At 36.0% G+C, this 27,332-nt stretch overlaps 1 protein-coding gene across 3 annotated transcripts; it reads left to right on the top strand.

Moving 5' to 3' along the window:
• NUP107 (nucleoporin 107) lies at positions 1-26,983 on the top strand. 3 transcript variants are annotated; one of them, XM_062584295.1, is made up of 28 exons: positions 1-41; positions 1,236-1,321; positions 2,485-2,574; positions 3,723-3,838; positions 5,598-5,733; positions 6,287-6,390; positions 8,124-8,251; positions 8,611-8,659; positions 9,816-9,887; positions 10,397-10,485; positions 11,425-11,503; positions 12,313-12,426; positions 13,866-13,956; positions 15,083-15,159; positions 15,714-15,773; positions 17,324-17,469; positions 17,588-17,636; positions 18,666-18,735; positions 19,174-19,292; positions 21,609-21,647; positions 22,001-22,151; positions 23,146-23,252; positions 23,910-24,012; positions 24,268-24,428; positions 24,681-24,806; positions 25,277-25,390; positions 25,673-25,840; positions 26,647-26,983. In XM_062584295.1, the coding sequence occupies exons 1-28, from the start codon at positions 34-36 to the stop codon at positions 26,752-26,754; spliced, it is 2,760 nt and encodes a 919-aa protein (XP_062440279.1). In that variant the 5' UTR covers positions 1-33; the 3' UTR covers positions 26,755-26,983. The 3 variants fall into 3 exon arrangements, with proteins under 3 accessions (XP_062440279.1, XP_062440280.1, XP_062440281.1); XM_062584296.1 differs by lacking the exon at positions 1-41 and having other exon boundaries at positions 2,478-2,574; XM_062584297.1 differs by lacking the exons at positions 1-41; positions 1,236-1,321 and having other exon boundaries at positions 2,504-2,574; positions 3,702-3,838.
• Positions 26,984-27,332: the final 349 nt, after the last annotated feature.

Genomic DNA, 27,332 nt, shown 5'->3' on the forward strand with positions numbered 1-27,332 from the left:
CGGGAGCGCGCGAGCGGGCTGGCGGCGGCCGTTATGGAGAGGTGGGTGGCGGCCGTTGTGGAGAGGAGGGGGCGGCCGGAGCGGAGCTCCCGCCGCGGCCTCCCTTTCGCAGGGACGAAACGCAGCGGCGGTGGCGGCGCTTCCTCCTTGCCGGGCCTTGTCGTGCGAACCGGGACCGGGACAAGCGCAGGAACGGTTTGGCCCGGCCAGAGACTTAACTTGCGTCGTGAGAAAGGTGTAGGCAGATGTGAGGTCTTTGCACGGTGTCCTACAGACAGGTCTGCGTGGACAAGCATAGCCGGGCTCCTTAAAAAACATTCATCGCATGCTTTCATTTGCAGTTTAGTTATTTAAATTATTGTTAACTAGATTCTTTCCATTCTGTAATGCATGTGGACTTTCTCAGTCTGTGATGATTTGGGCATCTGAATTAAAAAAAAAAAGTAGTGGGATCAGGTTATTCTTTCAAGTTAAATTTCGATTTTAATACTGCTGTGGCTCTTTCTTAAATATTTAAAGAAAGTGTCTATTGTGGTGTAGAAGGAGTGAAGTACGAATTTTCAGACTAAGTAATCACACTTTCCTGAGCTGATGAGCAATACTGGATGTTCTGTATGGGAAACTAAATAGCTATACTAAAAGTAGCAGTGACTTAATAGAGCTTTGTTTTCAGTTTGTCAGTTGTGAAGTTGCACAAAGAATATCTTAATCCATCTTTAAAGACTGAATAATCTGAAGCAACATGTTTTTCCTACTATTTCAAAGTTAATAGTGGAATAGCATTAGGCTATATTCACATAAGATTAGAATAAAGGTGTACAGCACTTTTGTCCCTTTTGTACAACATTTTCAGTACTAAAGGATTAATTGTTTTGTATCTTCAGTTTTCGTTCTCCAGCAGAGTAAGGAAGAAATGCTCAGTAAAACTGCATGTTTTCTAATTTTTGGGTGGGTTTTTTGTTGTTTTTTGTAAAGGATAAAGGTTTTGCAAAGCTTTTTGTTGTTCAGTTTTTGTTTTGTACTGGGTAGGCATAGACATTTGGAAGGTATAGGCCTTCCAATTTGAAGGTGTCTTTTTGAAAGTGTTATTTCCTTGTCAATTAGGCTTTGGAATCAAGATACGAAGTTGCTAGCATTTGACAGAAAGGATTGGCCGGAAGAATGTAACATCATAATCTTACTTTGTTTTGCTTGGATTCATTTGCTTACTTTGTGTCTATATTGCTGTTTTATAGAAATGATTTTGGAGATGTGTTATCCACCCATGATACAGAGCTGGCCAGACCTGGTCAAAAACAAAGCTCCCAGAAAAGAGTTTCTAGTATCCTTTTTCTGTATAGGCTTTTTTATCTTCTTATGTTTAATTTTTACCTACTGTGTTCACAATATACAGGTACATTGACTGATGCATACAATCAATTTTTGACTGTATTTGCATTAATTATTTGAGTTGTGGGCTAAATACGGGTGCATTGTGCATTACCTGCCTTCTAAACCTATACTGGCATATTTCTGTAGCATGATATTTTACTGTTTTCATAGGCTTATAAACTTGGATTATACTCAGTCCAGAGAGCTGTATAAGCTACAGCTGACTCCATCCTTCAGCTTTCTTCACTCCATTATATCTTAATTTTATGTTCTTACGCTCTTTAAACTGTATTTTGTTTTATCTATATATTTTGTTTATTCGGTATATCTTGGCTTCCCATGCACAGTAATATCGATACGAGTGCGCATTTACATATGTAGATTTCTACAGAACTTTTTTTAATATTGTGGAGTTTGGCAGCTAACATAATGATGTTTTCTGATTATAATAACAAAAGAATCCAGTGAATCTTCTCATATTCTGCTTTTGGGTAAGCAGAATAAAACTGTCAAGATATTGGCCATGATTATTGTTGTTGTTCAGAATCATGATGTTCTTGAACACTGATATAACTTATGGCACTGAAATGTTTGCACTGCTTCTTAGTAAACCGTGCATAGGACATTGAAACTGATTAACTGAGAGGAAGAGGCAAAGTAGAGCAACAGGACCTTTTTATTGAAGGAATCAGCATCCTAGAATACAGAGCAAGAGAGCATTTTTGGTGTTTTTGATCTATACAGTCTCAGATTTGCTGATTATGAGTTACGCAGGATACAGTAGCTCCTTTCAAGGGGAGATACTCTCCTTGAACCAAGCAGCTGAGAAGCAATATGTCCTAGACTTGTCATGCCCACGTTTCTGAACTTTGCTTTGGTATGTCCCCACTAGCTCTCTAGCTTTCAAGCATCTGGTGAAATATTTCATGACCTAATTTGGGCTTAATGAATGGGACTTTCTGTTTTAGCCTTGCTAAGCTTGAAGAGCAAGATGTACATTCCTTATAATGCTTTTGCTGCAACAAAGATTATTTCCTTCGAAGTATTTGCAGTCATTCTAGGTAGAGCTGAAAGTGTGTTTAGGAGTGTTTCTTAACTTGTTTTATTAACCAGTTCTTACATCTCTGGATGACACTATTGGAAACATGACACCCAGAGGCCAGTTCGTCTCCCGAACTCCTGGTTCATTGCTTCGCCAGCCATGTAAGATTTTCTTTTCTTTAATTTGGTTAAATGAATAATATGCTAGGACTTCATAAATGATAATAATTCCTAACAAAAAGGCATGGATATACTGGAGTGGGTCCAGTGAAGGGCCATGAAGATGATTAAGGGGTTGGAGCATCTGGCATACAAGGAGAGGCTGAGGGAGCTGGGAATTTTCATCTTGAAGCCTTATCGATGTATACAAATACCTGACAGGAGGTAGTAAAGAAGACAGATCTAGACTCTTTTCAGTGGTCCACAGTAGAAAGACAGTGGGCAGAAACTATGATACAGGTAATTCTATTTAAAACGGATGAAAAAAACTTTTACTATATACTGGAAGAGGTTGCCCAGGCAGGTTGCAGAGTCTCTGTTCTTGGAGACATTCAAAACCCAACTGGACAAGGTCCTGGGCAACCTGTTCTGATTGACCCTGCTTTGAGCAAGAGTGTTGGACTTGAATTCCAGAATTCGCTTCCATCCTCAACTGTTTTGTGGTGAACAAAACCCCTAGTTACAGCATACATGTTCGTATATTATAGATGCATGCTGTTGCTTAAAAGTTCTGCATAGCCCCTGTGTGTCTTAATTTATTGTAAGATCTGCTGACTTCAGTTCTACTGGCTAGTAGCAAAGATGAATGCTGTTAGCATCAGCCTTCTTCACAAGCAGAGGCTTCTTTTACGTCAGCATTGACAGCTCTGACAGCGAAACTGCAAGTTGTTCTTAGTGTTGACTTGATACTAAACATGGGAAAAGATCTGTAATCCTCTTAGTACCTCCCTCACTAGTTATGGCTGAAGTGAAGAGACATGCCCATTCCTCACACTTGGAGGTTAATATGAAGTTATATTATCAATAATGAACCTCCTTATTTCTAATTGTTGGTGTTAAGACTTGTTTTTTCTTTCTAATTAGCACTTGTGGGTTTGGTACAAGCCTTGAGATGGAGTGAAATAATGATAGACAGGAATAAGTTACTTCTCCATCAGATTGGTTTGTCTGTTTTTCCTGTGACTATGAGCAAGACTTCATAAACACTTCAATCTCAGTTAAAAGATTTCTTTTGGAGAGTGCCTTGATAGAGCACAGTAGCTTTAAGTACTTTTTTTTTTTTTTTTTAGAACAAAGTCTTTGTCTTTCAGTTACTGCACTAACTCGAAGTTCCACAAAACTGCCAGATATGTCTGCCATCCTGGGAACTGGAGGGAGATCTCCTCAAATTCTGCAGACTCCTGGACTTTTTGGCAATCTTTCAATGGTAAGATAGAGCATGTTTTTCTTTATGTAAACTTACAAGAAGTTACGGATTTAGTGTTTCAGTGCTGTTTGCACCAAAGAGAAACTGTGGGTGGTTCAGGTTTGCTGTATTACTGTGGTATTCTCTCTGTTCTTCAAGATGATGCAGTGAGGTATAAATAGGGTTTTAAGGACTTCTTAAATATACCATATATGTTAAACTAGTCCTCTCACATCGAACTGTGACTGTAATAATCTTGACTTTGTTTACATATTCCTCAAACACAGAAGTGTTTTATCAGCAAATTAAATCTTTAGATTTATTCTCACTTTAGCACTCTCCAGTACTAGGCTTTGTGTCAAAATACAAACTTTAGAGAGCAAGCTCCTCTGATGGCTGTTCAGATGGCATTAATTATCTTCAATGTTTTTCCAAAGATGTTATAGTATGATTAGAGAAATCATCAGGAGGGACTTCTAATATATTTTATCTCCATTATTTTTAAACTGACTCAGAACAGGTTCAATTCAGAGCCTCTTGGTATTTTGTAGCTAGTGTTTTCTGAGTGATGTTTATATTAGCTTAGCATTTAGTGCTGATTTGGATATGAAGAATCCTGTTTGGGTTATCAGGAAGGCACTGAGGACTAGACGTACATTTTCACAGGAGAATGATGGAAAAAGGATTTAAAATTATGTGTTATAAACATTTACCTGCTGATAGATAAGAACACTCAACAGACCTTTTTGTATTTCCCACAGAGACCTGATACGGTTTTACTGGAATTGAGTTTCTCCTTACTTCTATTCTTCTGTTCTGAACAGTTCAGAGTACTACAGCATTTTGTTCTGGTGGGCTAGCGGGCGGTAAAGGCAGAGAGAAATCAGGCAAGAGGAATACTGTGGGTAGAAACTGTGTCATAAAAGGAAAAACAATAGGTATATGTCTACAGTTTTTTGAGTATATTTAAGCCACTGCTACAGCAATGTGTTCAGGTTCCCTGTTCTTACTGGTTTGGGCAGGACTGTCTTAGCAGTCAGAAAAGAAGAATCTACTAGTGGCACAATTCCAGGTCCTTCTGTATGGTATTAATTGCTGCCATGGCGACAGCTATAAGAAGCTGCCCTGTCTGTGCAGTCTGTCCTGTCTTGGCCAGTTTGCTGCTTTGATGTCAGATACATTGGCAGATACCACCCCTGAAAAGTATAGATATGTCTGCATTTCCCCATTTAATATACCTGAATACTCTCTCTTATTTTAAAGATGTACTGCTTCGTTTAATAAGATAGTTTTAAGGCAATTCACCAAGAATATTGAAAGCTTGTAGTGAATGGTTATGGTTGAAATTTTAACTATTTTGATTAATATTTCACAGACGCTTTATAACATAGTCAGCATTATTTGGCCTCTTTTCACTTTGAACAACATAAATTGGGTAGTAAAGGTTTAGCATAATAGAATGTGAAATGATAGAGTGATGCATTTGTTTTGAACTAAAAAATGATAGCACTCTAAAATTCAAGGTCTTATTAAATTAGCTTGTGGGTTAATTCCTGAATAAATTCATTGAGGATTTCCTTTTCTATAGAAAATTGGCATTTTCAGAGGTGTTTGTTAAAGACAGTTATGTCTTATCTGAAGGCAGTTCAGTATTCATTTTCAGAGTTTTTTCTAACTCTATATCAAAAATAATTGTTTATAGAAGGAAAAAAAAATGAGCGAGACTTATAGTAGTCTAACATTGCCATTTATTTTCCTTATGTTGTTGTTATGCTTTTAGTTGGATGAAAGTAACTGGACAATGGCACTGTCGCCCCAGCAAACAGGAATGTTTACAAATCTAGACCTGTCCAATATGACAGAAGATGTCACTATGAGTGCTGTACTGTTGCGTGAGGATGATCCTGGGGAAGCTGGTAAAATAATCTGAAGTTTTCGTAATTAACCACATCTTTTATTTGTAGACTATATAAATGTATATACTTATTTTCTTATTTTTATGTATTATTTTGCTGAGATACTTCTATGACAAGAACAGTCTACTTGCAAAAGTTCAGAAAGTCTCTGTTTCAGTTACTGGAGTTTTTCCAGTTGGTGTTTTCTGTGGAATCTAATGTCAATAGACAATCAATAGATTAGACGCTTTGGTGATGTAAGACACTGGATTAGTTTCATAGAGATACAGAAAGGAGTTTATCTTTAAAACTTACTCAGAAGACAAATCTATAGCAAAAATTATGTAATTATGACTTGCACAAAGTTTACCGTGTAGCTTCTGTGTAACTTTCTTAGCTGGTAAGTGCTTATGGCTTAATGGGATATAGATACTTCATATCATCATTGTCTGCATTTAATTTTAGTCATGGCAAGCTGTTTTGTCATCAAAAGGGGGTTTTGTGGCATTGGGGTTTTCTGTTATTTACCAAGCTGTCTTGCTAACGTGGCTGTTCCTGCTTAAATATATTCTAGCTACTATGAGCATGTACTCAGATTTTCTGCACTCCTTCTTGAATCATACATCAACTACCATTTTTGAACTTGTGGATGAGTATGAAAATATTTGTAGCAACCAGGTAAATTGTTTGGCTTTTTTTTTTTAATTTACATTCCCCTCTCTAGGTTATATTGCTGTTTTCCTTTAAGCTGAGAAGTCACAGATGCTTTAAATCTACCAGCTGGTTGCAGTCTTGTAGTCACTGAATGCTAGCTTTGAAGAGCATTTCTCTTTCCTCATGTGCTACTTTGGCACAGAAGTGCCCACTGTGTAGCTTGCTAAATTCTCAAGTGTGGTTAGGCTGCCATTTTGTTGTAAGTGCTAAGTGATGAGAAACATGAGCAGAAGTATAGATATTTTTGTTGATAGAGGTGAATTGGATAAAAAGTACTTCATTTCTCTCAGGTATAAATAAATATAGTCATTGTATTATGGTGGTTTTACTGATTTCCAGTACATGCCAAATAAGCTGGCCATAGAGGCTTCAGCAGCAGATTCCAGGCATCTCTGCTTTTAGATACAGTTTTTGATTTGATGGGCTATTGATTGTTAGTAACAGGAACTGGCAGTTTGAAAGGGAGTTAATATGCTTCTATCAGTAACAGTGTTGATCACTGAAAGAGGAGGGCAGATAATATTTTTGTTGTTGTTAAGAGACTTTGTGCCTGTATCCATGTTAAGAAAATGAATTCTAGGTAGAAGGTTGCTAGCTGTGTTCTGTACAAATTTGATTTGGGGGCTGAATTGGAGAATGCGGACATCTTTAATGAAGTGCATACCGTATTCCTGTTCCCAAGTGGGAGGGAGAAAAGAGAAGGAAAATAAATGTGAATTCAGTTATTATGTGAAATAATGGATCTTCAAAGCTGAGATGGAACAGGAGGTATTTGTGATTCCTCTTGTTTATGAGTATTGAGAAGGATACCATCTACAAGATCATGGAATATAGAGTAGCTGTTTCAAGTCATCTGCAATGTTTGGCAGGGGCAGAGAGGGTTGAATGTGTGTTATCATCAAGGACCTACCAGAAGTAATGAGGGATGCTGCTCCAAGGACTAGCATGTGTGGTGCTAAAGGGGCTCTGGGAAGGGTTGAGGATAGCCCTGAGCTCTCACACTGCCTCTCAGCTATGCACTATCAGTCCAGAGGCTTCTAACGGATGTAAATTCTTTCATATTTTGGGAGAGATAGAAGAAACAGGAAAGTATCTTCACCTCTGCTCATAAGGCTTTGATAGTACCCTCCAATTCTTTCCTCTAGTAAAAGTAAGAAAAAATGACATCACACAATTTACTGCTTTCCCCCCCCCCCCAAAAAAAAAAAAAGGAAAAAAAAAAGAAAAAGAAAAGAAAGGCAACAGCTGAGTTTCTTCATTTACCAGAGCTGAAAAGGAAAGAAAGGGTATCTTTCAGGCACTGATAATGTGCCTCACAGCACCAAAGCTGTCACAATTAGTAGTAGGACTCACTTTACATTTGATATTGATGTATATGGAAACATACACTTCTTCGCTGGTTGCTTTCTCCCCTCCAGTTGATCAGTATAAGCTGTTTTTGTCCTGGGCTTGAGCAGTGCCTTGCAGAACAAAGGTGCAGTCATTTTTGTTTGTTTGTTTTATGGCCTCTAGGCTGTTATAATATTTTTAGTTCTTAAGGGAATTTATGATTTGGAGCATCATCTGCCTGTTTTGAAAAGACAGAAATCTAACTTGGGTGTTGAGGGAGCATTCAGGATAATGAAAAGATTACTGTGACAACTTAGGAAAAAATGATGGTGGACAATGCTAACCATGTGTAAATTTATTTACCTCAGGTGAATATACTGGGGAAAATAGTTTATCGAGCAACTCCTGGACAGCAAAAGTTTTCAAAAACTGCAAGTGTCCTGTGGCTTCTCAAGCAGGAGATGGTAACATGGAGACTGTTGTCCTCACTTTATAGGTAACTCCTTTGAAAAACACGTGCTATATTTTTGTACTGAGCTTGCTTTCTTGGATTTATTTTATAGGAAATTATGACTCTTGAGCAAAGCAATTAAGTACCTGTTTATTATGTGTTTATGGAACTAGGTGCCAATAATTATGCCTATTTATCATCTGTTTATGGAAATAAAAGTTGCAGACTTTTATTACTTTTATTACTTTTGTAACTTCTTGCATTTTCATAAATTAACTTTTTTTTTGGTAAAGGTATCTTTAAGCACTTCACTTGCATGTCAAATTGAAATAGTGGATATTATGCATTCTACTGGATTTTACTAGCTTTGTTTTAATCATTAAGGCTTGCAATTTTATTTCTAGAGACAGAATACAGTCTGCACTGGAAGATGAAACTGCATGTGAAATCACAGTAAGCTTTGGGGGTGGGAAAAACTGAAGTTTTTCTTAAGCAGTATATTTTAAAGTTAAATACTTGCATTTTCTTCTACAATTCCAATCTTTCAACCATTCAAAATTTAAAGCTAAAAGAATATAAGCAAAAATAAAACTTATTTGATTTCTATTGAGATAAATATTAAACAACTATATATTGTTAAAAGTTAATTTACCTAAATATTCAGTTATAAATGGAAAATATTAGTCTGAAAAAATTTTTAAAGTATTGTTTGCATCCCCTTAAGCTTTTTCCATGCATCTGGAAGTAATCATTTATTTATTTATTTATTTTTAATTAAAGAGTTGGGTCAGGAGTGATAATGTTTTCATGGGACAGACATAATTTTGCTCTTCCTGAAAGAAGTATGTGTGATCTCAAGTTGTCTAGCACTTAGCAATCCTGACTATGGTTTATCTTGAGAGAAATCTGAAATTTTGCATTCAAGGTTTAGCAGTAGTCATCTTGCCTTTGTAAAATTTGTGATTGTGGTTGCTTTCTTCTCAGTCATAAAATAATTTTTATTAGGATTCCTGCTTCTGATTTGCCACTGTTGTGGAGTGTTTTTTTTTTTTTTTTTTTTTTTTTTTGGTTGGTTTGTTTGTTTTGAAACACATCTTTTGTTATCTTCTGTTCTTTTTGTTGCAACTCTAATGAGACCTAACTTAATGCAGGAGGGCAGATGGAAGGGTCAGGGATCTTTCTGTTTTGGGGGGGGGTTATGCTTGTTTTCAGTTGTTCATGTTAATGGTGATTTAGGGTTTTGGAAAATGCCTTTTTTCTTTTGTTTTTTCCTTAAGTATACAAGAATAAATGAGATTTGAAGTAGTGAGTACAGTCAGTAGAATCAATGAATGTGCTATGTAGCATCTGTTTGTGACCATTCATTTGAATTACATTCCTAGTCTCATTCTCACAGTTCAGTTTAACTTGCTGTAAAAGAACATCCAAATGTAACAGATGTATAATATCACTAGTTTAAAAAAAAGGGGGGGGGGATAAGGGGGAGAGTGAAACCTCTCTGAGGTTTCTGAACCTCCAGAAAGTTCATTAATTAATATATTTCCAGTTTGTCATTCGTATTTTTGTAGCAAGTTTTCTGTGAAGTAATTATCAGCTTTTTCATAAATAGGTTTTAAATGCTAGTGAGAAGACAACTGTAGACAACTTGTTTCAGAAAGATTCACTTGTTCGACAAAGCCAGGTATGACTGAAATTTTTTAAAAAGAAGATGGAAGTAGATAGTAGACACTAAAGTTTGTAACGCTTTTGTTATGTAAATTATAGCAAATATGAGCTCTAGGCACTTTATCAAGCTGTTTCTAATACTTATTTCTTTATATTCAGCTAAGCATGTTACTCTGCTTATGCATAAAAGTAATACTGTTCAGTTCCTGAAGATCAGATACCGTTTTTTAGGCTAACTTGGAGAGAACAGAAGGCTGAAAGTTATTGTCAATGGGAGTGTTGTTACTGATAATGGTGACTGAAAAGTTGATAAGTAGCATTACAGAAACTGCAGCATCTAGTGAGAAACAGAGATTAAGTGCCTAAACAACATTCCTACTGGATACTTAAAATGAGTGGCATAGTCTCAAGAGGTGTACGTCTTTGGTCACGTATATGACACACAGATTCAGAGATGGGAGGAAGGCAGTTAAAACAAACCTATAACAAGTAATATTTTAAAAATGCAATTTAATTTTATTTCAGCTGGTTGTAGATTGGCTAGAGAGCATTGCCAAGGATGAAATTGGGGACTTCTCTGATAACATTGAGTTTTATGCAAAGTCTGTTTATTGGTAAGTTCAGGCTTTCTTTGATTATATATGTACTTCCTTCAAGTGTAAAATTCTCAGACCTATTCACAGAATCACTCTTTTAAAAGTGGCTTTTTAGAAATAGGACAATTCATTCATTTATATTTCTTTAAATTCTTAGATGTAAAAATTGAGTGTTTTTTCTTCCCCCCACCTCTACTGAAATGACTCTTTTCAAAAGTCAGTTATGGCTTTTGGGAGGAGAGGACTTGGGGGGGGGACTGAAGCGACTTAATTTAATCTCTAACTTGGGTGCAAGTTTGGTTTTCTTGATGAGTCATAGTGTAAGATGATGGATGGCCACCTGCTAATCAGCTTTTTACTCACAGTGGGTTTAAACCATTCATCTTATATATTTCTAAGGTGGTCAGCTCTTTGTCTATTTTTAATTCTTGCCTGTTCAAGTTCTTGTCGTTACTTTGTGTCATTGATCCTTCACTAGTAACCATTATTGTCATCTTTATTATCAGTGCTGGGTTTCAAGGCAGAAAAGACTAAAGCCCACTTTTGATTCTAAAGGCCTACAATAAACCTGGTTTTTAGGGCCAGTGAATATAGGTTTCTAGAATCAAATGTTCATCCTAAGTTGAATTCACTGTCTTAGACTGACTATACAGTGAATGTTAATGGGAAATTTTGTTCATGAGAAATCAATTCATAGTTTAAATATATGAATGATTGAAATAATGATGCTTTTGAAAGAAAACAAAGCTATGTGAATTGATTACAATATTCTGCTTCTACTGGAATTTCACATTTGCACAACAGTATCATAGCTCATTGTTCGTGGTATAAACCAAAGCATGTCTCTCTTGAAACCTTATTCTGTTCAGCCAAAAATACCTCCTAATATTGTGTCTTATTAAAAGATCCTTTCTAAATAAAAATATCTTTACTAAAAAATAATTGTGCTGCTTTTAGGGAGAACACACTACATATCCTAAAGCAGAGACAGCTAAGTACATACATTGGAAGTTCTCGGGCTCTGGTAACAGAGTTGGTAAGTATTATTTAAAAATCTGGTTTGGTTTCAAAACAGGTATAAATTGGATTAGAGAGAACATACATATTATTTCCACAGCCATCAATCGAATTTAGTAATAACATCTAAAAATTACAAAATATTAAGTTGCAAAAAGATGAAAATCAGTACAGAAATCATGAGGCCATGTGGAACTAGTTGATGAGATGATGTCAGTCAGTGAGAATGTTGAAGCTGGAAGTTTTGGAATAATTACAAAATTAACTATTAAATCTGCCAGATGAATGAGATTCTTGAACAGCATTTTTATTATGATGATGAAAGAGAAAAGCTTTTTAATTGGAAACTTGAACTTGTTATGAAGGAATTAGCAGTGGATCAAACTTAAGGAACCAGGAAACTCTGGAGTTCCTTTTGGGATATGCAGATTTCTGTTTTCTTTCAGCAGTCGCTAATTTTTACTAGCATGAGTATCTATGATCTGTGAGTTAGAAGGTAGAGGAAAAGACAGGTTGGTAGCTGGAGAGGCAGAAGGAGAAAAAATTTTTAAAGGTCAAAAGAGCTGTAAGATGAGAAGTTTTGAGCAAAAACAAGGTAGCAAAGTAAATGAGGGATTGGAATTCCTCCATGTGATAGGAGCAGTGATGTAAGAGGAATAAAAGAAACGAGAGGAAAAACAGGGAAGTGTCATGCTCGATATAACATAGAACTTTCAGATTGTTTGCCAACCTGAAAAAAATGACTCCAAATTATAAAGCAGGGCAGAAAATCGCTGGAAAAGACAGATAAGTATCCTGTGGGTGAATGATAACTTTTTTTTCTTGCAGGATCCAGATGCTCCTATAAGACAGAAACTGCCACTTGATGATTTGGATAGAGAAGATGATGGAAGATTATTGAAGTATCTCTTCACTCTGATCAGAGCAGGAATGACAGATGAAGTAAGCCACGGAAAGTTATAGTATCTTCTTAGTTAACCAGTTTAGCTTATTTAGATCTTGCTATTAAAAACAAGCTGTGCGGTAAAATTTTTATTAAATTTGGCTTGCAGTTTTCAATTTCTTATTAATACTGACAGTGCTGGCCAGCTATATCAGTAAAAAATACTCTGCCTTTAGTTAAGTAACTTCAGGTGTAAAATAGATGTTACAGCAAAAAAATAGCACTTTTATTTTACTATTTTGACAATGTAACTTATTGTAGTGGCTAGACACGAAAAGTATTGCCAGACGAACACAAGAGCTGTTTCAATGAACTTCCTAATTACATCTCTAATGATCAATTGATTATTATGCAGACTTTTTGCTAGGTGTGTTAGAATGGAACATGCTTGGAATTTTAAATGGAAAGTTGTTTGATGTATATTTTCCTTAGGAATAGTGTTAGAGTAAGCAACTCGTTCCACTGCTCTACTATCTCCTTAGGTATGTGATCTGAAGGGAGCTAATCACATTGGGGGCAAAAAAAGATATGTTTATTTTTTATTACCTTGTTGTTATAATAGTTATAATGGCATATCTGGAGGTGTGGTTTACTTCTTACTGAAAGAGTAAGGTAAGGTAATTGGTGCTTACTCTGAACTAAAGAAGAATCTCTGTTCATTTACCTAACGGTAAGTAATACACAGCATGTAAACTAGATCAGCTTGCTTGTCTGTACTTTAAATTTGCTCTTTGTCAGTACTCCCAAAATGTCTGTCTTTCCAGTATGAAGAGAGCGCAGTTTGACTAAGCAAGTGAAGATCACATATTTTGGTTTCTCTCTCATTGTTCATACTGTTCATACTGTCATGGAATGATACCAGTCAGTCAGACTAATTAGATAATATTTACCTGACTTTTTTTTGTGAGAGAGAACTTGGTAAGCAAGCATTTTTTCTCTTGTACAGTTTCTGTTCTGCAATCTATGCTATTCAAAATAGCTTTGAATAAACCCATTTGAGCTAGTGAGTAAACTATTGAACACCATTATGGGAAAGCTGGGGTTTTTAGAAATACATGAGGGATTTGGAAACCTAAGTCAACTGGAAAAATAGGTGGCTGCATGAAAAGATGAATTGTATATCTAAACGACAAGGTGATGTCTTCAAACTTATCAGAAGGATGCAAAACAGCTGTTTAAACTAGCAGAGATGAGATTGTAATCTTTCTCATTGCTATACCTATTGGCTGAAAAACTAAAACATTTAGTGAAGAAAACACTGAAATTGTATTTACTTTGAAACCATTTAGGTTTTTTTTTTATTCTTTGTGTGCTTATTTTTTGCATAGTAATGTCTCTGCATACATTAACTATTTCAATAGGGCTTAAGTTATTAAAAGAAAAGATGGTGCTTTTGCTACCTTGAAATCTGTTGCTGAGCAAATCCGTTATTTTTCAGGCACAGCGCTTGTGTAAACGATGTGGTCAGGCCTGGAGAGCTGCAACTTTGGAAGGATGGAAATTGTATCATGATCCTAATGTAAATGGAGGTATATGTTGCAAGTGCACTTTGAAGTAGATGTAAAAGCAGGAAAGCTTTCTCTTGATAGCTGTCTCTGGCAAAGAAGAATAGTTCTTTGCATCTTAAAGGCCTGTTATGTATCTGAAGTATTTTTACTATATCTGATCAACATATGTAAAAACTAATAGGAAAAAGTTTTAGTTGAGGGTATGCATCCACCTAACTGCACCTACATCATCACTATATCTACCTAACATGCAACTTACACTTTCTTTTTGAGAAGCAAGCATAATGACTAGGAAATAAATGTCTGGAAATTCCAGACAGACCTCTTCAATCTCCATATAATGTTTCATTATGCATTTTTCCACATGTGAATTGTTCCACCTAGCAAGTGTTTTGTTGCTTAGACTCACAAAAGTTGGACTATTATGTAGTATCAGAAAACTTGAGAAAGGTATAGTAGGACTAAAGTTCTTGAAATTTAAATGCAAGAAAAAGGTATGCTTTCAAACTACTTTGAAAGTGTTGAATTACCTTTCTTCCTTGATTCCAAGGTTTCTTGCCCACAGTCCTATTTGTAATATTGCTTCTGACTTTGCAGGATTTGGCAAAGAATTTAAAAACTTTGGTCTAAGTGCTATGCACATTTGGGCCCAGAGGGCATAATGCTTTGCTACATCCTTTTATTTTATCTGAATGCTTTGCAAGTTTCCTAGTCTTGCTTTGCATATGCCTATTTAACCTGCTGTCATGCTTTTTTCTGTGGCACATGCCCTCATACAAAGGCATGGAAAGTAGCAGCACTGAAGCAACGATCTGACATTTATTAGAAGCACATACACCTATTAAAAATATTGTACTTGCTAACTTTGGGGTTTCTAAATGTTGTAGCTGTGTTGTGGTCAAAAACATGGATTTTTTTCAAGACCAAAAAGCAGCTAAGCTTTAAAATACCATAATTTAAAATGTACATTTTCCAAACTTCCTTGAAAAGACACCTTATAGTCCAGTCAGAAGTATCAAGATCCTTTGGGAAGAGTTCCAAAGGGACTGAACACTAGGTTAATAACAGAAAATAGACTTTAACTTCTTAGTGATTTCCTCTTTTTTTTTTAATAGCAGCTGCTTTTTAAAATATCCTTTGCATGTAGGAAAAGAGCTGGAACCTGTTCAAGGGAATCCATACAGATGCATCTGGAAAATAAGTTGTTGGCGTATGGCTGAAGAGGTAAAATAATGTTGAATTGCTTGGTATAATGTACAAATTTAGCCTTTTTTAAAAAACTCAGTAACATACTTTTAAGTAAACCTACCCGTTGTGTTTGCTGCATATAGGATTTGCTATCAGGGGGTTTTAAGAGGACTCTTGAAATAAATATATTTATGTATTGAAGTAAAAAATTGCATAATCAGCATCAATTTTTAAGACTTAGGAAATTTAGGCTGACTTTTTTTTTTTAGTTGAAATTTATACTGCAGACACTAAGTATTTGACTTTCATCTTGACTTAGTTGAATGAGGAAGGAAAAATACTGCTTTCTTTCCAGGTCGATACAAAATTTTCAGATGAGATATAAGGGGATGTTGTTGAAGGGGAAGCCATTTGCTATTAGCTATTGGCTCGTGATGTATGCCAGTGTTGCTGTGGTTTTCCATTTCCTGGAAACTGTTAGGTGGAACACTTTGTTATGGATTAATGTGTAATGAAATTTAAAGTGAATAGAAAACAATACTACTTTTTTTTTTAACCTCTAATGTTTTATTTTTAAATGTTTATTTTAGGAACAGTTCAATAGATACGAAAGAGCCATCTATGCAGCACTCAGTGGAAACCTCAAACAGGTATGTCAAACCTCCTATTATTGATAATTAGTAGTCATGCATTTTCTTTCTTGTATGTGACAGTAATATCAGAAATATTGTTCTTGATTAATGTACTTCTTAAAATAATCTGGTAAACAAGAATATAGCAAACAATACTACTTTAGTAGACATTATCTCTATAGGATTGTCATGCCTTAATTAAATATACTTGATAGACTTCTGTTGTTGTTATTCCTGCTAGCTATCAGTAAAACCACTTCAATTTTTCTTGTTTAAGGTCTTCTCTATTTCATTATTATTTAAGAGCACATATAGTCACTTTTCTGCTTATGCAAAGTATTCTTATTTGTCCATTTTTTTGTCTAGTTTTAAGTCTCAAGTGTTAGACCAGTTGGCGTATCCAAAGATTATTTTGTAACTAGATATCACTGTCAGGAAGTTTTATTTTTCTGTCAAGTATCTTTAAGCAGTTTTCTCTTTTTACTGCTTCTAATTCTCCAAATGTGTTTTGAGGTGTCTCATTCCTATCTAGGGATTTTTATTAAGAAGCATGAGGAAAATTAGACAATAATATTGGAAATGTTTCTGTGCTGTTATATTTATCAGTGGTAAGCTCCTACTTGAGGACTTGTTTGGGTTTTGTTTGCTTGTTTAATTCTGCTGTATCATTCCAAGATAGAAAGGTAATTCTGAAAATAGGAAGGTGGAGGGTAGGGAACATTTTCAGCTTTATTCATCAAAGTTTAAAATGTAGTCCTTTCATAGAAGAAAAGGTATAGTAAAGTTATAGAGAAATACGGAGGTGATAAGTTGTTTACCTTCTTTTGGTAGAACTGAGGGACTGAAGTTTATCCATTTTAAAATTACTGTAAGAGAAACTTCTTGTCCCTGGGGTCACAGCTGAAAAAGTCTAGCGCAATTCAGAGAAGCATATGTAAAGGCTTATATTTTTTTTCAAAGGGAGTTACTAATTACATTATATATAGGCTGTCTTGGGAGCTTAATCAGTTATCTTTCAAATTGGGATTTTCAAACTTCCCATTACCTATTTTAGAGGTACAATGAAAACTAAACATCCAAATAAACTACATGTTTTATTGTCGGTATGCTTTTGGTTTCTGAATTCAGTCAGGTCATTCAAAAACTTCAAGGTGGTGTTGCCACCAAAGCAGCAGTGCTGCTGCCCTTCACCATTCCCCACTGCATTGTGGTTTGTGCAACCATGACTTTAACTAATAAGGCAAACTAATCCTGTTGAAAAATGACCTGGCAGAAAAGTGAATAGTTCTCATCTGGATGGGTTTTCTAAGCTGATAAGTGGTATCAGAATGGTGCCATGTGTGTAAGCAGCATAGGGCTATTTCTTTTGATTGTGTTAAAATAATCAAGGAACTAGAGCATTATGCAGCAAATGGATTTTTTGCATCCTGTGTTAAAAAAGCCAAGGCTGCTGTCCAAAGTATTAGCCTCTTTGAGGCCTGGAGATCTGATCGTAAATTACAGTTGCTGTGTTCAAATTCTGATATTTCTCTATCTCTGATTTAATTTTTACTCTTTTTAATATGTAGCTTCTTCCCGTTTGTGATACGTGGGAAGATACTGTTTGGGCATATTTCAGAGTCATGGTGGACACTCTTGTAGAGCAGGAAATCCGTACTTCAGTAATAACAGTAGAGGAGCTGGAAGAACTCCCTAGAGATTATTTAGAAACAAAGTAAGTTTTAAGTAACATTTATGTTCCTACCTTCAAGGAACTATCCATATGACGTGACCTTTTCACAAATTCAAGCTAGCATTTTTTTGTTCATTCTTCTTTCTCTCTTATTTTGAAGCTGGACTTCAGAAAAAGTTTTTGAAGAACTTCAAGCAACAGACAAAAAGGTATATGTTAATTACAGTCTCTCCCCTCAGAAAAATCAATGTTCTTGATTTTAATCATCTGCACAGTTTTGGATTTGTTGGAAATTTTCTGTAATGTGTACTTTCTTAATTGTAACTGACTTTTCCATATGATGCCACCTTTTAATGATGAAAAAGATACAGATCTTGTCCCAGATCTGCCAAGCTAGCTAGCTATGCTAAAGAAATAGCTCACTATAAAGTACTGTCAGACATAAAAAGCAGAAAAATAAATCTTCTATTTAACACTTAAATAAAGTGTTTGAAGATTGATTACGTGCAGTTTTCTTTATAGGAATTTTGTGAGTGTATTTCAATTCCCTAAGCATTTAGGAGACTATTTGCAGACTGTGTTTCTGCATTACTTTTAAGAGCCAGGATATTTATTATGTTTCAGATGGAATATGTGTGACTTATCAGATAATTTGGTAATGACTAAATTGAAGCTTGATTTATTTTTATTTGACAGAAGAGATAAATAGCATTTGTCATGCTGTTAATTGGAAGACAACTTACAGATTAATGCAATTAGCCACAGATGCACCCAGCTGCCTTTCTCAGCTTGTAGAAAATGTAAAGGTGCATTTGTATCATATTTCCTGCATTAATTCTTCAACAGAAAAACTTCTCTTTCAACTTAAAGAAATTTCATGGGACTTGCTTTCAAGGATTTATGCACACATTGCTACTACTGTGATTTGACAGAATCCATTTTCTGTAACAATATTATTTATTCTCCAAAGCAAAAAAGCCTTAGTTTTAGATTTTTTACAGGGTAGTATTAACTCCACAGATCTGTATTCTGGTTCATTCTTTCAGTTTGTCAATATTCTTGTAATTTGACAGTCAGATAGCAGGTACATTTTCTCCTGTGCTCTGTGCAGAATACCATTTGAAATGAAATAGCTTTTTTCCCTAAGGAACTTTTGCTTTATTTGTAAATTTTCTGTCTTTATACCTTACACTACAAGATTTTTATTCAGAGTTTGAACTTTCTTTTTCCCTCTGCAGAGAGTGATAGAGGAAAATCAAGAACACTACCATGTGATTCAGAAATTCATTATACTAGGAGATGTAGATGGTGAGCTTTCTCCTAAGTGATCTTTAAATATCTACTGACTACATTATTTCTAGTAACTTTCCCAGAAGCTTAAAAGTGAATGGGTTTTAGAAGTGCACGGTAGGCAAACTCCACCTAAAAACTAAGCGGCTTGCTTCTTTTTTCAAGAATTACAGTGACTTTCTGCAATTTGACATAACAAAGTAATTTTCAAAGCAGCTGTGAAACATGCAAATGTGTTGGAATGTATATGATAACATTGCTGTAACTTTTTCTGAGAAATGGTGAAGTACGCACAGCAGATATTTAAGCCAAACAGCAAAATCTTTTCAAAACTGATGCAGTTTTACTTTATTGGACTTTTAAAGCTAAAAGATGCATAATTTTGAAATATTTCTTAGGCATTTTTTCACCTTTATCATGATATAGCTAACATAAATACTGACTTGCTGACTACAGGTTTGATGGAAGAATTCAACAGATGGCTTTCAAAAGACAGAAGTGTGCTCCCAGGACACCTCCTTCGTTTCATGACACATCTTATTCTGTTTTTCCGCACTTTGGGCCTGCAGACTAAAGTAAGTTCACTTGTATTTGATTTGCTGTCATAGTAATATCCACTCACTGTATTAGAAATGCATGTATGTAAATAAACAAACTGCATACAATGATGCTGAGCTACTACTAGGCAGATGAGGAACTGCATGCTTAAATAGTGTATTTGCTGATTTTGGAGCCTAAAAGCAACAGACAAAATTTAAAAAGAGCCTCATCATTCACTCCAGTTCAGGCTGTACTGACTGAATTTTTTTTCCCAAGGATAAATAAGCTTTTTACTGAGGAGGACTCAGAATTCAAGGTTAGGCTTATATTCATAGCAGCCAAGATGCTTTGTATATAACCTGATCTTAGATACAGCCCTGGGGGTTGTACCTATTGCTGTGAGCTCATAAATGTTTTTGTTTGAGGTAACTGGCTGCTTTTGGTGCTGGCTGAAGGTTTCAGATTTTGTCCAAATATTTTCTAAGTACAGCTAATTAGCTACCTAGCCTCTTTGTGATAAATAAACAGATAGGTCATGTAGCTGCAGTAACTCCTTTCTGAGGCAATCACAAATAATTAGATCTCCATTTCTACTGCCTTCAAACTGCTTTAGAAGCAGTTATATATCGAATGAGTTTCTGAATGTAACCTATTTCTGCCAAAAACAAGTGTGTGTTTGCATTAACTGATGAGGATACAGCTCAAAGGTATTACACTCTTTCTCCATGTCTAGAATCATTGCTTTGCTCCCTTGTTTGAACTTCTCTCAAAGTCATTTATTTAGTTAATTGTGTGCGTGTGGGCGGGGGGGGGGGGGGGGTGTTAGAGATTGTTCTTATTTAGCCAGAATCACAATTTGATAGAGTGCATCTTTAAGCTGGAGTAGCTTAGAATGAGTTGTTAAGAGTTGTTAGCATATTTTTGCCTGGAGGTGGAAGAGGGCAGAAAAGGTGAATCTCCTAGATGAATTCCAGTGTGGGAAGATGAGTAGCTGTTGATTACTGCCTCTGTAACCTTGAGAATAAATGAATTTACCAGTAGACCTCAGAAGGGAGGCGTAGTTGTGCAAGCTATTACGATGTTCCTTATTTAGTGTTTTGAGTATAATTCCTACAGGTGAATGCTTAGATGAAAATCTCCAATTTCACTTATAAATGGTTTTAGTTTTCACATTTGTAAAGAAAAACTGAGAACGTTCTACTTGAGTAATGCTTTTGAAGTATCAAAAGCATTGAAGTATCTTTTTGAAGAGAGGCAAAAAGAATGCAAACTTGTTTCTGTTGACTGTTTTGACACTTGGTATAAGGGGTGGTTATGGGAATTTGGCAACGATTCACTTGCATGGTTTTAGCACTGTTCAGCTTATAGACTGACTATATTTGATTATAGTAGATCAGGGACTGAAACCACATCGCAGATGAAAGTTGACTATTGCTGATCTATTCTATTTCTAAATAAACTCTTTAGGGAGTATGAAAGCAGTATATAAACTTATAAGACTGAAGTCAGCGGTTCTAACATAAACATCAATTAAAAGTCTTAAGATGGGCTGGTACCTTGCTTATTTTGTGAACCATGACTCATACACTGCAGTGTTTGACAATGGCTTTAGGTTCTCAGATGACTGTTAAATGCAGCAAGAGATACCATCTTGTAGGCTGAACAAGGGCTCTAAATAGACTTCATTTAATGTTATTTTTAATTTTTAGAACCTAGCGGGAGTGGTATCACTCTCACTACTTGCCCTGGCATAGATACAAGTCTGCATAGATGGAAAGTGTCCATATCAAGCTAAAATAATAGTTCTTCACAGTAACAAATGCTTGATTCTTAGCTAAAGCAGTCTCAGTTTCTTGGACTATACTTAGCAGTAACAGGTGAGCCAGAGGGTATCAAAAGTCTTTCTCCATTACTCCTTTATATAGGAACATAAAAAATTTGTGTGATAAAACAGGGCATGTAGCACATTGCAGTAATCATCTCGAGTGAAAAAAACAATACGGTAAGCTGGAAGGATCAACAAAAAACTTAAGTTTATCTGTTAGCAACTATATGGTGCAAAAACTAACTTTCCAGTTAGACTAAGAACTACATCTAGTTGCTGAAAAATAAAATCCTTGAAACACTAACTATTTTAATCAGAAGACATATTTTTTTTCAATCAGAAAAAATGAATTTTTTTTCAATCAGAAAACAGTTCTCCCAGTCGAGCTGTTTGAATTTGTAGGTTACTGAATTATGGATGAGCAGAAAATCTTGTGCCCATGTAGTAGTGATAATTGCAAAGTATGATTGTTTTTGCCACCAAAAAAAACTAATTAAAATTTGAATTTTTGTTTGTTTGTGATAAGGAGGAAGTTTCTGTAGAAGTCCTAAAGACCTACATTCAGGTAAGCTTTCAAAAGTGTATTTTGTTTTCTCTGAAATACTTCAGGCAAGGAAGAAAAGTGAAGAAAATGACACATTAAAAACTAGAAGATGGACAGAGCTATGATGCAGTTAATGCTCTCCTCTTAAGAGATGGCTAGAACATTGCGTGCATATAGAGAGCTTCTGTTAGCAGTGTTTAAATACGAGCTAGTTTTAGCAATTCCTGTTTAGAAGCTGATAATTCAGTGAAATCTTTTTATATGTGAACAAAATAATCAGAATTCTTTGTTACATGTTGTTTAATATTCATAACTTACATGATTACACAGGGGGATATAGTATGGATTCTTAATACTTGTTTTTTATTCTGCAGCGAATGATATCAGAGAAGCACACAGATTTAATAGCATTTTATGTTAGCCACTTGCCCCCAGAGCTAGCTGTTGCTCAATACGCTTTATTTTTAGAAGATGTTACAGAAAGTGATCAACGCCACCACTGTCTTGAATTGGCAAAAGAAGCAGGTGAGATATGCTGACACTCTAACAGTCATTTTTCAAATAAATAAAACTACTTTGATCACTTTTTTGAGTAGGTATATTGTATTTTCTAACTATAACCTGGAATTGCAATTCTTATTTTTAATTTAAACTAAATATTATTTTTGCTCTGGTCACATTGAAACACAACAGGAAGTAAATGCCAACTACTTTTCTCAAATGTGTTTTCTGAAGTTTTACATAACGATGTTATTTAGTTCAGGGAACTAATGGCAAAAATCTACACTTTTTATGGATTTGGTAAAATTATTAATGTGTTATTTTTTTGGCATGTTTTCAGTGTTCTTTCTCAGGCACTGTGGTTATTTGCATTACTTGTAATCTCCCTTCCAGGCCTCTACATCAAATTCAAAGAGACCTTAATGAAGTAGCTCACTTTGTCTCCTGTTTTACAAGGCCTCTGTGCCACTCAAACCCAAAACTCACAAAGAAATTGTTACTGCAGACTTCATTGTCTAGCTTTTCTTCAGTTATTTTTAGCCATTTCACTGTAAAAACTTAGCTAAGACTTGAAAGATATGTTAGAATTTCAGAGTCTTTAAAAGAATTGTTCTGAACTTCTGGTGCATCTGTGTTAAATCTGATATTCTTTCCATTTACTTGAAGATTACAGGAATTAGTAGGCTTAACAAATGCATGTGTATATGTATTAATTAACTAATGTGTATGTGTATAATACATACATACTGGTCCCCTGGCACAGACTGAAAAGCTTGTTAGTTATTTTTTATGACTATCTCTTTCCCATGTTTGATACTCTCTTTAAAATCTCAGGTATCACTTTTCTAAATGCCTGCAATAAATTATGTCTGTCAAAAGCCTATAATTCAGTCTGGCAATGTGAGCATGAACAGACTTATAAGAATGGCTAGCAGTAAGAAACATGATCAACTCTGAAATTCACTTTGTGGCAAGTTTAAATTCATGATCACTGTTATGTAATTCTCCCTTAACTTAGGTCTGGATGTTGCAACCATTACAAAAACTGTTGTTGAAAACATCCGCAAGAAGGATGCTGGTGAATTCAGTCACCATGATCATATGTTAGATACTGGAACAACTGAGGTGAGTACATCTTGTAGGGCAGATACTCAGATAGATACTAGATACTCCAGTTGGCAGCATTGTGAGTACAGATTCCTTTACCGTAAGTGTTTGGTTGGTTTGGTTTTGTGCCAAGGAAGCATCCCTTCCATGTGACCAAGTGACCCTGAATGAATTCATAGCTTCTGTTTCTACATCTCCTTGACCACCTGGGCTGCAGTGTGTGTCACACTGCAGTGTGTCTATAGGGAAACAATAAGTAGAGATGAAGCCCATGAGATGACTGTGACAAAAATATGTTGGAACTGAGATTAGGATATTATTGTAGCTTCTAATTACTATGAGGATTAGTCTTTTGGATCTCAGATGTACCTTACTATGTGCCTGAGGCACATGTTCTGGCCACTAGTTGTTACCTTAACTGACAAATTGTCACCTGAACATCAGTTGGACCCAATTTGGTATTTCAGTGATAAGGGATTGTTAGCAGTTACCATTTATTCTTCCTTATCTTTTGATACTAAAGTTGTGATTAAACCTCACTCATATTCATGTTTCGCAATAACTATGTAAAGATCTCTAAAAACTCATGTATTTCAACGACCAGATTTAGTGTATTTAACATCAGCTGCATGCTTGAAGTGTTAGTGAACCTAATAAATATGTTGGCTTTTACAGGCGGATCGATTGAAAATAGATGTAATTGACTGGCTTGTATTTGATCCTGCACAGAGGGCAGAAGCACTTAAACAAAGCAATGCAATCATGAGGAAGTTTTTGGGTACTGAACTTCACATATTATATTGTAAATTTTTTAAATGCTGTTTTTTTTGTTCTCTTTGACTATTGGCATTAGATATGAATTAATTTTGAATCTAGTCTATTAAAATATATGGGTAATATAGTAGAGAGAGATGGGTATGAACCATCTTTTTTTTTCTTAACCTCATAATGGCTTAATTGTTGATAGCTTGTCAATTTTTATAAATAAAGTATGGAAATTGCAAAGCCGTTGATACTCAACCTGTTCTCATAGCATCCAAGAAACACGAAGCTGCAAAAGATGTGTTTGTGAAGATTCCCCAGGACTCTATAGCAGAAATATATAACCAATGGGAAGAACAGGGAATGGATACTCCACTTCCAGCTGAAGATGACAATGCTATAAGAGAACATTTATGTATTCGGGCATATCTGGTGAGTTTCAAATATGCTGTATTCCAAATTATTACTTAAAAATAATGCTGGCTTTGCCTTGATGTTAAAATTTTAAGCCTTATCTGATTGATTTAACTTCTGATTGCTGGATGCCCTGTAGTTGAGATTTTGACAAAGTAGTGAGGTTCTTTTTATATTTGAAAGCACATGGGCTTTTGTGCATTTGATGAAATTCTTATAATTACATAAATGAGTTCAAAATGTCCAAACACTTTTTCCAATGCAATCCAGGAAGCCCATGAAACCTTCAATGACTGGTTTAAACACATGAACTCAGCTCCACAGAAGCCTTCTTTGTTACCTCAAGCAAGTTTCACTGAGAAAGTGGCCCATGAACATAAAGAAAAGAAGTATGAGGTAAGTAAAATTTCATGCAGTTTTTTAAAAATCATTGACATTTGTGATTAGGAGGCAGTCTTATTTTTCATTTCTAAAAAGAAATGAGATGTTCCTCCCTCTTCCCCTACAGCTCCCACCCTTCCCCTCAAAAAAGTTCTTTTTGAATATCTGGTTAGTATAAATATGCTGTATTCAATTTAGATTAGATAAGTATTTATTTTATAAGTATGACAGAATAAGTCATTTAAAATGCCTAATGCTGTAATGGCTTTGCTTCTGAATAACCTGTTCAACACTCTTACAGGGAATTAAGCAAGCTTATAAATGGCTGTTAGCAGTTGGCTTTTAGGTTGTAGCTGTTGACTGAAGATTTTCTTTCGAACTAGAGTTGTGCTAACTGGTGTATGCTAGGGTGAAAATACTATGTTAAAAATGTATCTTGGAAATTATCCTATTCTGCAGTACATAATTTTTTGTTTCTTTGCCAGATGGACTATGGTATTTGGAAAGGTCTCCTGGATGCTCTTACAGCTGATGTGAAAGAGAAAATGTACAATGTGTTGCTGTTCGTTGATGGAGGATGGATGGTTGATGTTAGAGAGGTAAATGAATTTTTATATCACTGCATAGACCACAAAGAGCTGGATTTTACGCAGCTGTGCCTTTTGTGGTAGTCTTTAAATTAGTGTGCTGTGCTCTACTCAACTATAATTCACTCTGGCTGTGACCCATTACAAGTTCTTCCGCTTTAGTTGCCGTATCAGTTGGATCTGTGGGCTAGCTCATGCAGTTTTTGCCTCTGACACTACTGCTATGTGAAGATAATACTGTGTTGCTCTTTGAAAGAAATGCTTATACACTAATATGTATTTTACTATGGTAAGGATGCTGAGGATGACCCTGAACGAACACATCAGATGATTTTGCTGCGAAAGCTGTGTCTGCCAATGATGTGCTTTTTACTACATACAGTGTTACATAGTACTGGACAATACCAGGAGTGCCTAAGACTGGCTGACACAGTTGCTTCTGAGCGGCACAAGCTTTATACGGTGAGTTACTAACAGCTTTAGACAGCTTAACTTCAAATTAAAAGTTCTGTGACTGGACTCTGGGGAAAAAGATGTATATATAGAGAGAGGAACACAGTGTACGTTCCTAAACTTAAATTTCTTCATCTGTCCCATTCACTGTAGTAGGAAAGGATTGTCTGGGACACTGACATACAGAATCAGAGTTAAGTCTGACACACTGCTGTTCTCTTGAATTTGACAAATTTGTGACGAATAGTTCTGAGTATTACAGTCATTAATTTGTGGAGGGGGGCTATTGAATTGAAGCAAGTTTAACTGCGATCGTTTTGGGGGTGTTTTTTTCATGTCAGAAAACTTCAAGCAGGTTGTTTCTGAGCAGTTGGTTTACCTGACATTCCCTCTGCCCAAACCCCTGAAAAATAACCCAAAACAAAATCACTTAAAGTAGTAATAATTAATAAAAGAAAATCCCAAGGATTGGAAATCTGGAAAAAAAAATCCACTAAGGCTAAGACGACGACTGTGAGGAATTTGCATGGATTAACTTAATAAGATTCCTGACAGTAATAACCAGAAAATTAAACTTAGATGGTTCCCAATGATCCTTCTAGTAGTTACTGAGAACTACTTGCAGGTTTTGAGTACCACCACTAGCTTCTTGTCCTTTACTGAAAGCCATTCTGAAATGTCAGGATACCGACACTGTCTTAAAAGGAAAAAAAAATCCAAAACACAGAGTAGCTTAATTAACCACCATTTACTTTTTAAATCAGTGCTATACAGAGCAAATAACTGTATCTTTTATTATGTATTTTTATTCCTAGGTATTTTCAAAAGAGGAACTCCAAAAGCTTCTACAGAAGCTGAGGGAATCATCTCTTATGCTGTTGGACCAGGATCTTGATCCTTTAGGGTATGAAATTCAATCATAGAATTTCATTCTAGATAGTGACAGAAACTTCTGAACATCAAGTCTAGATGTGCTAGCCCTAAAAAGAATAAAACAAACATGAATCAGTTAATGTTCTGATGTTTGTAAAAAAGACAAAACCCACCCTCACATTTCACTTTTGAAGAATGCTGACTGAAACTTGAGAGGATATTTGTTATACAGTCTTTTCCCATTATTTTTTTTTCCTAATAAAAGTGCTTTGCAAACAGCAGGCTTGTTCATTCTGTAGTGGCATTAGATGAGCGGAGGGCTCGTATGAGCCTCCTTAATCTCCGTTCCGCACCAAAGCGCTGCCTGCAGCCCGGACGCACAGCTCAGCAGGGGGAGGCTGCAGGAGGGCGCGCACGGAAAGCAGGGGAGAGGAGCGCAGGCCCCAGGGAAAAGAGACTCCGAGGCAGAACAAGCCGCGAGAGCTGACAGGGGGCCCTCGAAAGCACCGCGCGCGCTGCTGAGCGCAGCTGCCTAGAGGAGGCGCCGGGCCGCGCGAGCCGACGGCCGCAGCGCGGCCCTGCGCCGCGCCTAGGCGGTGCGCGCGGCCGCCGCCCAGGGGGCGCGTGC

Source organism: Rhea pennata, chromosome 1 (genome assembly GCF_028389875.1).
Source record: "Rhea pennata isolate bPtePen1 chromosome 1, bPtePen1.pri, whole genome shotgun sequence".
In the NCBI taxonomy this organism is placed as follows: Eukaryota; Metazoa; Chordata; class Aves; order Rheiformes; family Rheidae; genus Rhea; species Rhea pennata.

Bases quoted from the DNA above. Each gene is read 5' to 3' on its own strand.
- NUP107 (XM_062584295.1), top strand. The intron at 6,391-8,123 runs GTAAATTGTTTG...TATTTACCTCAG, and splicing joins AAAATATTTGTAGCAACCAG to GTGAATATACTGGGGAAAAT. The intron at 24,429-24,680 runs GTGAGTTTCAAA...AATGCAATCCAG, and splicing joins TATGTATTCGGGCATATCTG to GAAGCCCATGAAACCTTCAA.